This window comes from Neophocaena asiaeorientalis, unplaced genomic scaffold (genome assembly GCF_003031525.2).
Source record: "Neophocaena asiaeorientalis asiaeorientalis breed wild unplaced genomic scaffold, Neophocaena_asiaeorientalis_V1.1 scaffold45, whole genome shotgun sequence".
Classification (NCBI taxonomy): domain Eukaryota; kingdom Metazoa; phylum Chordata; class Mammalia; order Artiodactyla; family Phocoenidae; genus Neophocaena; species Neophocaena asiaeorientalis.
In genome coordinates this window covers 2296904-2311716 of record NW_020174642.1, presented here as the reverse complement: position 1 = coordinate 2311716, position 14813 = coordinate 2296904, and the positions used below count along the sequence as shown (strand labels likewise).

The window sequence follows — 14813 nt, the reverse complement described above, 5'->3', positions numbered from 1 at the left end:
AAATAAATCTTAAAAAAAATAGTCTATGGAGTTCAAATAAGCAAGGTAGCATGATCACATTAAAAACGCTAGTCAACCAGGAATTCCCTGGTGGTTTAGTGGTTAGAATTCGGGCTTTCACCGTGGCCTGGGTTCAATCCCTGGCCGAGGGAACTGCCAAGTGGCACAGCCAAAATTTAAAAAAAAAAAAAAAATGCTAGTCAACCTACGTGTTTGGTTCTGACTCTAAATGTGATCCTCTGATCACTTCTTATTATCTTTAGGACTGTTGACTGCGGAGTATGCAGGCACCTTCTACAAGGAAAAGAACTAGGACTTCACTGGTGGCGCAGTGGTTAAGAATCTGCCTGCCAATGTAGGGGACACGGGTTCGAGCCCTGGTCCGGGAAAATCCCACATAGCCACAACTACTGAAGCCTGCATGCCTAGAGCCCGTGCTCCACAAGAGAAACCACAGCAATGAGAAGCCCACTTGCTGCAACTAGAGAAAGCCCACAGGCAGCAACAAAGACCCAACACAGCCAAAAAAAGAAGAAAAGAACTATATTTTAATTCTTTTACTTGTTTTTTTTTCTGTTTTAATGAGAACTATATTTTCAAATGGTGGACTCTTTCTTCCCATAACTAAACTGAAGAAGACCTGCTGACTTAAAAGTCCATGGGGAAGGGGGGGCTTCCCCGGTGGCGCAGTGGTTGAGAGTCCGCCTGCCGATGCAGGGGACACGGGCTCGTGCCCCAGTCCGGGTAGATCCCACATTCCGCGGAGCGGCTGGGCCCGTGAGCCATGGGTGCTGAGCCTGCGCGTCCGGAGCCTGTGCTCCGCAACGGGAGAGGCCGCACCAGTGAGAGGCCCGCGTACCGGTAAAAAAAAAAAAAAAGTCCATGGGTTGCGGATTCCCTGGCAGTCCAGTTGTTAGGGTTCTGTGCTTCCACTGCAGGGGGCACTGGTTCCATCCCTGGTGAGGGAAACTAAGATCCCAGAGCCCACAAGCCATGTGGCATGGCCAAAAAAAAAAGTAATAATAATATTGCATCTATGTTAAATCTGCTGAATTTGATAACAGTGCTAGGATGATGTAAGAGAACGCCCTTGTTTTGAGGAAACAAATACTTAAGTACTTTAGGGTAAAGGGACGTAAAACATGTAATTATTTTTAAATACTGATGTACTTTGGGGTAAAGGGACATAATATATGCAATTACTTTTAAATACTGAAGTACTTTGGGTAAAGGAACATAATATATGCAATTACTTTTACATAATTCAGAAAGAAATACATACATGGAGAAAGAGAGAAAATGGTAAAGCAACTCTTGGTAGCTGAACCAATACCAGAAACTGCCTACCTCCACCATTTCATATAAATAAGAAAAATAATCCCCCAAGTCAGTTAGCTAATTTACACTTTGCAGCTGAAAGCGTGCTTTACTGATAACTCAGCTGACTCCAATTCACCTTCTACATGTACAGAATCACACTATAGAATTGACATTCTGAAAACAGAAATGGACTTAGAGTCCCAGTAACTTACAGAGTCTAGTCACTTAACCAAGTCACTTAATTGCTTGCGGTTAAAGTATAGTTACTTATAAGATGCGAACATCAAAATGGCATTTGTGATGAGTGCATTGTAAAATGCAAAGTGCTATATAGGTATGGGTGTTTCTAAAACTGTGTTTCTGCTTTTTTACCCTTTTATAGCTTTGTTTAAAATGTTGGTTAGAAGAGTTAAAACTTGTAGAAACATTTTCTTTCGCACAAGAGTTCTACGCTCATTGTTTGCTTATAAGGAAATACTTCTGAATAAGAATTTAAGCATTTTCTGCACACCTACATAGAAGGTAACAAATTATTACACTGTCTATAACTCAGAAGCCTTTCTAGGCTAGTACCTATTTCTGGCTTCTTTTAGGAGACACAATCATAACAAATATATTTAATGTGCCAGGCATTGTGCAAAGTGGCATACGTACATTGTGTAATTCTCACAAAAACTCAGTGAGTTCGATGCAATTATTATTTCATCATCAGTAAAATGGGGAAAACAATAGCAATTACCTCACAGGTCTGTTGTAAGGATTTGAAAAGACTATACATAGAGCATTTAGCACAGTGCTTGGCCAAAAGTAGCTGCTAAATACAGTTTACCATTTGTTGGTACCTTCATTTTACAGATAAACAGACACAGAAAAAAGGCAAGTGTAAGCAAGAGGATTTTCAACTCAGGTCTGACTCCCCAAGTTTCTGCCGCTTTCTTCTTTCTTTTTTTACAATTATCTCCTCGTACAGTAGGGTAAATCCCCATGATAGTGGCTGAACTTAAAGCCAGGAAACACCTAATTTAATTGTCTTCGACTGTGCTTACCCCCTACCAACGCCAGGCAGAGTGAGCTGCTCACTACGTTCTTGAACTAATGAAAGACTAGGCTTCTAACCCGGGTGAGCTAGATCTTTCTGGGATCTTTCTGGGCTGGGTAGTTTCCTCGTCTCTGAGCTGGTGTCCCCGGCTGCAGACCCGAAGAGGCTGTTCAGGTCCCGTTCGGGGAAACGGACTTGTTTTCGCCTCCTCAAAAAACAATTTACCGAGGGCCACTGCCCTCCGACCCACTAGGACTTGAAGGATCCCAACCTACACTCGCCTACGGTAACTCGTATATGTCTCCACCACCTCCACGGCGACCTTCTCGGAGCCCGGCTCTACCCGCGCCTTCCTCTTGGCAGACGCAGGCGCAGGCGCGCGGCAGAGTTCTGCGCGCGCCGCACTTCCCGGAAAACTACAGCTCCCAGAATCCCCGTCGATCGAGCCACCTCCCACCCGAGGTGGGGGCGTAGGTGGAGCAGATTGTCTGGGGCGGGGCGTATCATCTTGAAATGTCCTGCTCGTGCCCTCTTGGGAAGAGTTCGTTTTAAAAGAGATTCTGGGGTTCCCTGATAAGGTAGGACATCTGTTCCTTTTAGGTATAATACTGCCCTCTGCACCCCGAGGGTTCCCTCAGTGTAAAACGCAGGTGGTCTAGTCCAGCGGAGACACTTGCCCCCGGCCACGGCGGAGAAGCCTGAGGAGTGAAGGGCCCACCGTCCACGCATGCGCACAGGCGTAGCATGGGGGCGGGAGCCGTTGAGCCCCTTCCCAGCATCTGAGGTGAGTAGGGGGCGGGGCGGGGCGGGGCGGGACGTGTCCCGGGTTGGGACTGACCACTCCCCCACGACGGCCACAGTTCGCACAATCACTACTATGCCCATCAACTCTGAAACTGCCAGACCCCAGTTGTACGGAAAATTGGGGTCCCCAGGAGCTCAGTTTTAGCGTTTATACATCAAAATACAGTTTTCAGTTAAACCACTTCCAGCATTTCACTGCCATTATCTGTGTACAAGACTTTCTTCTGTACTATACCGTGATTTTTTTTGGTTGTTTTGGTTTTTTTTTTTTTTTTTTCGGTACGCGGGCCTCTCACCGCTGTGGCCTCTCCCGTTGCGGAGCACAGGCTCTGGACGCGCAGGCCCAGCGGCTATGGCTCACGGGCGCAACCGCTCCGCGGCATGTGGGATCCTCACGGACCGGGGCATGAACCCGTGTCCCCTGCATCGGCAGGCGGACTCCCAACCACTGCGCCACCAGGGAAGCCCTACCGTGTATTTTTTTTTAATAAATTTATTTATTTTTGGCTGTGTTGGGTGTTCGTCGCTGCCTGCAGGCTTTCTCTAGTTGTGGCGAGCGGGGGCTACTCTTGGTTGCAGTGCACGGGCTTCTCATTGCGGTGGCTTCTTGTTGCAGAGCACAGGCTCTAGGTGCGCAGACTTCAGTAGTTGTGGCACGTGGGCTCAGTAGTTGTGGCACATGGGCTCAGTAGTTGTGGCTCACGGGCTCAGTAGTTGTGGCGCACGGGCTTAGTTGCTCCGAAGCATGTGGGATCTTCCTGGACCAAGGCTCGAACCCGTGTCCCCTGCATTGGCAGGCGTATTCTTAACCACTGCACCACCAGGGAAGCCCTATACTGTGCATTTTTAAAATAATAGCGAACATATTGGGAGGCCTCACCTTTCATCTTGGTTTTCCGGCATGCAGCAGATAGCTCCTTCCTAACAAGCTGTAGAGCTTAAAGTTTTTTGGACACTTGATTCTATTCAATTTAGTGTCAGACTAGGTACATACTTTGTCATGTTCTCTGATTGTTTCATGTATGTCTTCTCATGACAGGACTCCTTGGGACGATAAAGACAATGATACACTCACTAACTAAAGAAATGGTGGTGCCAATGAAATTTATAATCTGCTGGGGATACAGACAATTAAGCAAGGGGCTTATTGTGCCCTAACCCTAACCATTTTGCTTACAACTTGCTGTGGGACTTGGTTATGTTGCTTAACTTTCTGAGCCTACATTTTCTCACAAAATGAGAAGATTGGACTAGATGATCTCTCAGAACTTGCCAGCTCTAAAATTCTGTGGTTAGTTAGTGAGGAGTAGAATCCAGATTATATCATAATATGTTAATGCAAAGCATCATCAACTTCCATTTCTCTGCTAACATAAGTGGAATATAGCTACAAGAATTTTGGCAGCAGCATTAGAAAGAACTACCCCTTGTTGTACTGTAATTTAATCCTTATTTCTGAAAATATGAATTTAGCTGATAATACAACTGTCTTCACCCGATATTTGTTGTTGTTTTATAGATCATTGCTAGGAAGAACTCTGGGTACAATAATGAACACAGTGTATGCGATGATGGCTCAAATCTTAAGATCTCATCTGATAAATGCTTCAGTGATTCCTAATCGAATGAAAATGGGTCCATATCTTGGTGTCATTAGAACTAGAATGATGTCAACTCATAAATCCAAAAAGAATATGAGAGAATATTATAGGCTGCTGAATCTGGATGAAGGATGCTCTGCAGATGACGTCAGGGAATCTTTTCATAAGCTTGCCAAGCAATACCATCCAGATGGTGGCTCTAATACTGCTGATTCTGCAACATTTATAAGGATCGAAGAAGCTTATAGGAAGGTGCTTTCCCACGTGATAGAACAAACAAATGCCAGACAGAGTAAAGTTGAAGAAACAGAAGAAGAAGAAAAAAAATTCAAATATAACACACCCCAACACCGGCATTATTTAAGTTTTGAGGGTATTGGTTTTGGGACTCCAAGTCAACGAGAGAAGCAGTATAGGCACTTTAGAGCAGACCGTGCAACTGAGCAAGTGATGGAATACCAAAAGCAGAAACTGCAAAGCCAGTATTTCACCGATAGTGTAACTGTTAAAGATGTAAGACACAGTAAGGAACAAAAGATAACTCAAGCAATAGAACGTTTGGTGGAGGATCTCATTCAGGAATCAATGGCAAAAGGAGACTTTGACAATCTCAGTGGGAAAGGAAAACCTCTAAAAAAGTTTTCTGGCTGTTCATATATTGATCCCATGACTCACAACCTGAACAGAATATTGATAGATAATGGCTACCAACCAGAATGGATCCTAATGCAAAAGGAAATAAAGGATACTACTGATCAACTCAGAGAGGCAATTTTAGTGTCAAGGAAAAAACTTGGGAATCCAATGACACCAACTGAACAGAAACAGTGGAACCAAGTTTGTGAGCAGTTTCAAGAAAACATCAAAAAACTAAACAAGCGAATTAATGACTTTAATTTAATTGTTCCCCTTCTGACCAGGCAAAAAGTCCATTTTGATGCCCAGAAAGAAATTGCCAGAGCCCAGGAAATATATGAGACGCTTATGAAAACACAAGAAGTCACAGATAAAAACCCAAATAACTTTGATCAGGGAGAAGAAGAGAAAACACCTGGAGTCAAGACAGGTTTCTTTAACTGGATGAATGTGTGGCAGTTTATTAAAACATGACCATCTCATTGTTCACAGAACTGCCCCCAATCATTTTCAGTAGTACTGACATCACACATAGAGGCTGAGATTTCTTTCTATAACACAAGAGTCTGAGAACTGTGTGCCTCTGTACTTTTCACAAAACAAGTCACGTCTCCAGTGATGTGTAGATGAGAGAGCTGTAAAAAACTAAGTCAGAGAAATATTCAACCAGCTTTGCTCTGAGAATATGGCAAAACAAGAGGAGAACTTACTTATAAGGAAATAATTTAATACATTTCAGTTCGTAAATGTCGGTCATCAGGTGAAAGGATTTAGGATAGGGACTCAGGCTGGGAATCATAAAGGGTATTCCAAAGTCTTAGTGCAGTTTTAAACTCTAATTTAAAAACATTTGTTGTTTGCCATCTTCAAACATAGGTACTTCAACAACAACTAAGAATGTATCATGAGAGGTCACAAAATGAAAGAAGTATGGAATGTAGGCAACTAAACCTCCAAATGATGTATGTTTTTCACAAGTTTGCTGCATTTATACACCTGAGGTTATTAAAGCACAAATTTTTCTAAGACTTTTGGGACATTCTCTATATGGTTGGAAATGTTAAGATCAGAAAATTAGCCTAGTGGAGTTATGACACTCTTCTTTTTTATAAAGCCCTTCTCTCTGGGTACTGAATAAAGAAACCACCAAATATCTTGGTTGTACTTTTTCCTGCCTAACTTCATGAGCCATTAGCAGCACAGATCCATCAGCCAAGCTAGCTGATTTAGCTATTCTAGAAATAGACTCCAATGTCCACTTTTAAAGAGTTTGAAAGTATTTTCAGACCTTTCAGAGGTGGGGAAAAAAAAATCCTTGGGCTCAATGGAAACAAGGTATCATTTTTGGCTTCATCTCTAATCAGAGTTGAAGTGTTAGGTTTACATAAACCTACCTGAAGCCTTTCTTTGTTATGTATCAAACTCCCCAGAGGCTTTTTCAGTGATATGAAAATCTCAGTTTACTGTCTTAGGGATCCAATTTCCTGTCTTAGGAACCCTTTAATAAACAAAGATACAGTACCCATTTGCACCTTTGGCAAATGACAGGAGATTGACATCCATGAGATTGTGTCTCAACCACTTTCAGAAAGACCTGAATTCTTTAGGTTTGTGTAACTGCCTATTCACAGAATCGGGCAACTAGAGGATAATGGAGAGTGGTCAAAAGGAGCAGGTCTGTTTCCTTATTTAATTCGGAGCGCTGTACTATGGAAGTGCCTCAGAAACATGTCACTTGCCCCTCTGATTTTGGAAGAACAAGTTATTTTGTAAAGTGTGTGATAGTTCAATAAAATTACATCTTCAAAAGGAAATTTCAGACCTTTCTGCTTACATGATGGGGCATTAATTGGCATGTCATTACTTTATTGAATGAGTTATCATTAGCTTCTGCAATGATATATTATTCTAAATACAATTGTGAACAGTGTGAAATAAGAGTTTATAATAAAAGCTATAGTTCCAAAACATTTTAGAAGGCTATGATTCTGTGAATCTTGTTAAATATTAGAATTAGATACCTAATTACATTGCAGCAACATATATGAATGAAACCATTTTTGCTATTAGATAATGAGAAGTCAAAGTTATCAGGAAACTCCAGTAATTCCTAATTTCAGCACAGCACACTTTATGTTTGTAAATGTTGTCTATATTAATAAAGTTAATAAGGTTAATTAATAAAGTTAATTTTAAAGTTAATTTTAACTTTAATGATTGAAGTTAATTTTAATGATTGTTCTATAAACAACTAATAGTAATAAAAAGCATATTTTTGCCTGGCCATCTAAGTTAATCTTTTTTGTCTTTTTTATGGATAATGTTAAAACTGACTGAGACGTGGACTATTCTTTTTTTTTTTTTTTTGACTATTCTTGTTAAGAAGGCAAATTTGCCTATGTAAAAACAGATTCACTTATTTAAATAACTACGTTCCAGGCCAGAAAAAAAGATTTGGGGCGGTTCGTTGGAGTTTGTGGAATCGGAGTCTGACACTTACCTCTGTTTTGATGTATCGTGTTAGCCAAAAAGTTTGTTCCGGTTTTTCCGTAACATCTCATGGATGTTGGTGACCCAACAGCTTGAGGATAGATCCTCAGATCACAGATCACAGGCTTTTATCTCTGAGTTGTGTCCTTGTTCTGTGTGCCTGAGGTTCGGCCTCAGTCAGTAGTCTGGTCCCTCAGGACTATAGTTTTAAGTTCCTTGATAGAACTACTACATTATTATTCATTTTCTTCATCGTGCTCCCAGGATATAGCCCTGGTTTGGGGGGTACCCCTCCTAGAGATGGGTGTCCCCTGTAACGTTGTCTATATGGCTGGGGCCATACTTCCCTGCTACCAACTGCCTGAGTCCCCATCCCTGGGCCTCAGCCACCTTCTGGGACATTTCCAATACCTCTCAGGCACAACCCATGCTGATTTGTCTGTTCCTAGAAGTACTGATTTTCCTTTTCGACAAAGTTCTGTTCATTCAACATACGGTTACTGAAGTCCTGCAAGGCAATCCACCATTCCACCATCTGGATTCTCAGAAATCAGTAACTGGGGTGGGGTGCAGCAAAAGGATGCCTCACCCCCAAATGTAGCCCTCAGATACTCACTTTGCTTGGTATTCCTGCTACCACTGCGACCTAGCTCCAGGGGTGGGGGCTGGGCGGGGGTACTGGGCTTCCTCTCCTTCTCTGGCCTAAGGGCAGACCCAGAGGTGTTGTCATAATACCTCTTGCCTGGCTGAGACCAGACTGGAACATCCAGACACAGCTTTCCTCAAGGCTCAGGGATGACAGAAAAGAAAGGAAGACAGTCCCTAGGATGGGATGATACAGCTTGTGACCCTCTCCAGTTTGCCTCTGAGCCCAGTCCCCAGCCTGCTGGGGAGGGAAAGAGCACACCCCTCTTCCACTTTTGGCAGGGCCCTCAAGTGCCCTCAGCATGCCTCTCCTCCCCCAAATCTAGGCTAGGAAAGTAAGGTCTTAAGGCAGGGGTCCCCAACCCCCAGACTGCGGACCAGTAGCGGTCCGAGGTCTGTTAGGAACCGGGCTGCACAGCAGGAGGTGAGCAGCGGGCGAGCGAGTGAAGCTTCATCTGCTGCTCCCCATCGCTCCCACCGCTCCCCACCGCTCCCCACCGCTCCCCATCGCTCCCCACCGCTCCCCATCGCTCACATTACCGCCTGAACCCTGAACCATCCCCTCCCCCTCCCCACCCCCACCGCCCCAGTCCATGGAAAACTTGTCTTCCACAAAACCGGTCCCTGGTGCCAGAAAGGTTGGTGACTGCTGTCTTAAGGGACTTCCTTTACTGCCAAGACTGATTTCAAAGGTCTGGCTTCCTGCTCAAAGACCCACATCTTCCCTAGGTGATTGATGTCCCCCCAGCCCCACTAAGTGGCAGATCCTACCTGAAGGTTTCAACAGGACAGATAACATCTGAATACACTCCAGTAAGATTAAGATTGTTACAAGAGACCTACTCACAGTTGTGTGTGTAGGAGGTAGGAGGTCTTTCCTGGTGCACCAAGAGGACCTTGTATTGAGGAGCATATGGTCCAGTGGCAACTTGGCTTTGGCATTTATAGCTGGGCCTCTGTGCTCTCTGTGGTTTTATCCTGCAGGGGAACCTGGTTCCATGGCCTCATCCTCTCAGCTCCTCCATTCAACCACAGTTTATGCCATAATTGGCCCAGCTGAGCCCCAAGATTCCCAGTGAACTTTGCTTAAATGGATAGTAGACAATTGTACTTTTGGTTGCCCATCATCTTCCAAATAGTCCACCCATATTGATGATGGCATCTGTCATTCATCTGGGGAGGACTTGGTTCTTAGCACAGGAAGTCAGACCTTTGAAGTTGGTCTTGGCAGGAGAGAAAATCTGAGTTCACTTAAATATGCTCAGAAATGGGTGCCTGACCTAGACTGCCAACAAGACTTGTCCTTGGGAGACGTGTTCAGAACGAGGCATGGGAGGAAATGCGTTGGTTCTCTGTGAAAGTTCCACTTGGCTGGTACAGGAAGGCAGTGGCTGCCAGGTGGAGCTGCTGGCCCAGAAGTGGCGTCAATGTTGGTGGCAGTGGCACTCAAGTTCCTGGCTTCTAGTGCATGGTGGCCGCAGCCATTCCTGGTTTTTTCACCAGCCCAGTTCTTCAGTGTGGTTTTAGGCATTGTTCCTGGAAACAACCTTGAGCCAGTTCTCCACCCTCCCCAAACTTCCAGTGTCCTTTAATAAATCCCTTTTCTGCTTAATCCGGCTAGAGGCAGGACTGCCATTTGCAACTAAGAAATGTGACCGATACGGATGAGATCATGGGAATTTCATGGTTTGGGGATAAACAGGCACTATACACTAGATTGTAGGGCCTGGGACACGTGGACTCATTAAACTTTCAGCTCTGTCGCTTTGCAGGTGTATGATCCGTGACCAAACCTCACGGACCTACAGGTTTCTCAGGTGTAAACAGGAATGCTTCTTATGAGGATTCAATGATCTATTGTACGTAAAGAATCCTGTGTGGTCAATGAAACGCGATGAGCACTCCATCCTAAGTATTAAATTATGTACCCTGTTGTGCTAATATAATAATAAACAGAAGTTTTTATTATTTTTAAGATTTGTTGAAAAGAAAGTTCCATAGTTCTTCTCTTGGGGAAGTACTGATTTCAAAGCAAATCTTGCCAGTTTCAGTCAGTTTCCTGCATTGACTGAAATTTCTCTGTCACATCTTCAGCTAGCTGCAGGCTTTAAATGAAAATGTAGAAGGCAGTCAAGAAAGACCACAAATTGTATGATTCCATTTGTATGAAAAGTCCAGAGTAGGCCAGTCTATAGAGACAGAAAGTAGATCAGTGCTTGCCTAGGGCTGTAAGGAAATGAGTGACTGCTAATGGTGACAGGTTTTCTTTTGGGGGGTGATGAAAATGTTCTGAAATTGACTGTGGTAGTGGTTGTACAACTCTGTGAGCATAGTGAAAACCATGGAATTGTGCCTTTTATTTTTTTATTATTTTTATTTTTTTGGCCACGCCACACGGCATGGTGGACCTTAGTTCCCTGACCAGGGATCAAACGCGCGCCTCCTGCCGTGGAAGGGGGAGTCTTAACCGCTGGACCGCCAGGGAAGTCCCAAGAACCATGGAACTGTGCCTTTTAAAGGAGTGAATTTTATGGCATATGGAAGCTTTTATTAAGAAAAGAAAACAGTAAAGGACAACGCAGAGGGGTTCTGCTTTTGGTAGGTTGCTTGCTACTTTTCTATAGGCAAGAAATATCTTCAGAAGCATAGGAAATGAGAACTATTTTATGTTTTAATTTTTTTTTGAAGTTTTAAATTTTATTTTATCTTTTATACAGCACGTTCTTATTAGTTATCCACCTTATACATATTAGTGTATATATGTCAATCCCAATCTCCCAATTCATCACATACACACACACACACCCCGAGAACTATTTTAAATTGTGTTAAGCAGAGAAATGACTGCCAATGTTTTAAGAATTTTATTTTAGATGCTTTTATGGCTGCAGCAAAAATTGATTATTACTTACCAGTTTCTGCCAAAACCCCTCGAAACTTTGCTAGTATTCCCAGGCCTTTGTTACTGTGTCTTTCTTACAACAGATAGCTATTCTTACCAAACTGAGCAGTGGCCTTACCTAAACAAGAATCCACAAAGTGGAGAAAAACCAGATAAAAACAAATGCACATTTTGTGAAAATGACTGAGAGAGAGAGTGGTCTTTAATTACACATACAGACTTTTTACTTTAAAACTCAGCAGGTGATCAAGCAGTAGTTGTGATGTCAATTCCCATTGTTTCCTGTTACACATCCTGTTGCCCACAGCCTGTGGGGAAACTCAGGTCTAGGGAACCTACCTGCCCTCTCTTCTCTTTCTTTTCTCCAACCCTAAGAAAAAGCATCCTAAGAAGTCATGACACAGGGAGCTGGCAGAGGAAGGCAGAGCACGTGTGCATGCCTCTGGGTTCCACTTTTATGGACTTGAGTATCCTGAGAGGTTTGGAAGATACTCATTCTAAATGTATCGATTACAGTGCCTGCCTGCCCACAGTCCCACAGGGGCCAAAGCCATTGGCCTGAGGACAGGGCCAATCATCATCAACAACTGGATGATGAGGTGTTACATAGTTCAACAGGTAAGGTTCTTTATTTGGGGGAAGAAGATTATTTTAAAAATTTGTATGTATATAGTAAAAAATCCAATCAATGAAAAAGGATAGGCAATAAACAAGTGAGCTCCTCTTTACCCCAGACTCCCCCAGATCCAGACCTCCTGAGCCTACTTCCCAGAACTAATCCTCATCAACAGTTTCTTGCTTATCTGTATTATGGGTGCTGTAACAAATGACTGCAAACTTAGAGGCTTAAACAACACAAATGTATAATCTTACAGTTCTAGAGGCCAGAAGTCCAAGGTGGATCTTACTGGGCTAAAATCAAAGTGCTGGCAGGGCTTCATTCCTTCTGGAGGCTCTAGAGAAGTATCTGATTCCTTGCTTTTTCAGCTTCTAGAGGCTGCCTGTATCCTTGGCTTGTAGCCCCTTCTTCTGTCTTCAAAGCCAGCAACAGCAGGTGGAGTCCTTCTCATGTCACACGATTCTGACTATCCTGCCTCCCTCTCTCACTTTTAAGGACTTTTGTGGTGACACTGGGCCTATCCAGATCACCCAGCATAATCTCCCTATTTTAAAGTCAGTTGAGGGGCTTCCCTGGTGGCACAGTGGTTAAGAATCCGCCTGCCAGTGCAGGGGACATGGGTTCAAGCCCTGGTCCGGGAGGATCCCACGTGCTATGGAGCAACTAAGCCCGTGCGCCACAACTATTGAGCCTGCACTCTAGAGCCCGTGAGCCACAACTACTGAGCCCACGTGCCACAACTACTGAAGCCTGCATGCCTGGAGCCTGTGCTCTGCAACAAGAGGCCACCACGATGAGAAGCCCGTGCACCTCAACGAAGAGTAGCCCCGCTCGTCGCAACTAGAGATAGCCCGTGCACAGCAACAAAGACCCAAAGCAGCCAAAAATAAATAAATAAATAAATTAAAAAAAATAAAATCAGTTGAATATACATGCTACTATGTATAAAATAGATAATCAACAAGGACCTACTATATAGCACATGGAACTCTACTCAATATCCTGTAATAACGTATACGGGAAAAGAATCTAAAAAGGAGTGGGTATATGTATATGTATAACTGAACCACTTTGCTGTATACCTGAAACTAACACAACATTGTAATTCAACTATACTCCAATACAAAACAAAAATTAAATTAAAAATGAAAAAGAAAAAAAAAGTTGACTAGCAACATTAATTCCATTTGCAAATTTAATTTCCCTTTGCTATGTAACATAACATATTCAGAGATTCTGGGATTAGGACATATTTGGGGGGGCATTATCCTGCTACCACAATATCCTTTCAAAAATTTCTGCACAGTTGACCCTCAAACAACACAGGTTTGAACTGTGCAGGTTCACTTATATGTGGATTTTTTTTCAATAAATGCATACTACAGTACTGCATGATTCACAGTTGGTTGAATCTGGGGTGTGAAACCAAATCCAAGTTATCCTTGGATTTTTGACTGCATAGCACCCCTAACGCCTGAGCTGTTGAAGGGTCAACCTTATGTGATTTATATACCCACACTGTCTCTCCATCGCTTTCACAAAAATACACAAATGTGAGCACACTATACATATTCTTATGTTTTTCTTCACCTGCCTATTAATATATCTTCAAGATTTTTCCAATTCAACACATATAGCTCTATCTCATTATCTGTTAAACCAGCACGAGATTGTTGTATGCTCTCATGGAAAGTAGAACTAACCAATACGGAGCAAATGAAATAAATAGCAGTGCAAGTTTACACAGAGATAGATGACAAGGCATCGAGAGGGCAAACGCAAGCTGAAGTTATCATGAATCAGGAAGGTGACAGGGCGTAATAACGAGCCATGAGGTATGAGATACAGAGAAGGTGACAAAAGCCCACACTTGTTGAACACCTTCCTTACGTTAACTAAATCTTCACAACAATCCTATGACATAGGTATTATTATTAACTGTTTCTGAGAGACGGAGAAACTAAGGCACAGATGAAATAACTTGGCATGCAGCTAGGAAGTGGCAGAGTTGGGATTTGAATCCAGACTGACTATAGCTGGTCTGATTCCAGATCCCTGTTGTTACCCACACACCAAGCTATGGTGTTGGCAGAGAGGAAACTGGAGCAGATCACATTACTGAGTGAAGATTCCAGAACTCCAGACACTGAGGTTCCTGGGACTGCTTTGCATTCAGTGTGTGGGGTTTTTTTTTATTTTAATTTTTATTGGAGTATAGTTGATTTACAATGTTATGTTAGTTTCAGGTGTACAGCAAAGTGAATCAGTTATGCATACACATATATCCAATCTTTTTAAAACTTCCTTCTCCATATAGGTCATTACAATATGTATGGAGTAGAGCTCCCTGTGCTGTATAGTAGGTGGGATTCAGTGGGTTTTCTAGCTGGATTATTATTCTTGTCCTTTATTTCCCTCGAGGTCCCTGCCTCCCTGACTAACTGTAACACCAATGAGCAAGAGGAAATGTGATGTAGGGGACAGGAAATGAATGGGCTTCAGAGTTCGAGAGACTTGAACTCAGATCCAGGGTTTTCCACTCGCTAGCTATGAGACCTTCTTGGGCTTCCGTTTTCTCACCTGTCAAATGAGGATTGTTGTAATCCTTTGAGAAGATGAACATGAAATGCTGGGTGCAGGGTGTGGTCCTCAGTGGTAAATCAGTGGTTCTCAGCAGAGGCATTACTGCCCCCGAGAGGACGTTTTGGAAATTTGTGGGAGAATTTTCAGTTGACAAGATGATTAGAGGGGCACCAC

The 14813-nt window shown here is 43.1% G+C and overlaps 1 protein-coding gene across 2 annotated transcripts; it reads left to right on the top strand.

Annotated features, from left to right (window-relative positions):
- Positions 1-2862: 2862 nt before the first annotated feature.
- Positions 2863-7686, top strand: DNAJC28 (DnaJ heat shock protein family (Hsp40) member C28). Of its 2 annotated transcripts, none has more exons than XM_024758452.1 (2): positions 2863-3143; positions 4683-7686. In XM_024758452.1, exon 2 carries the CDS (start codon positions 4714-4716, stop codon positions 5872-5874), a length of 1161 nt encoding a protein of 386 aa, XP_024614220.1. In that variant the 5' UTR covers positions 2863-3143; positions 4683-4713; the 3' UTR covers positions 5875-7686. The 2 variants fall into 2 exon arrangements, with proteins under 2 accessions (XP_024614220.1, XP_024614221.1); XM_024758453.1 differs by having other exon boundaries at positions 2881-2937.
- The last annotated feature ends 7127 nt before the right edge of the window (positions 7687-14813 follow it).

Coding starts and splice junctions, on each gene's coding strand:
- DNAJC28 (XM_024758452.1), top strand. CDS start 4,714: ATGAACACAGTGTATGCGATGATGGCTCAAATCTTAAGATCTCATCTG.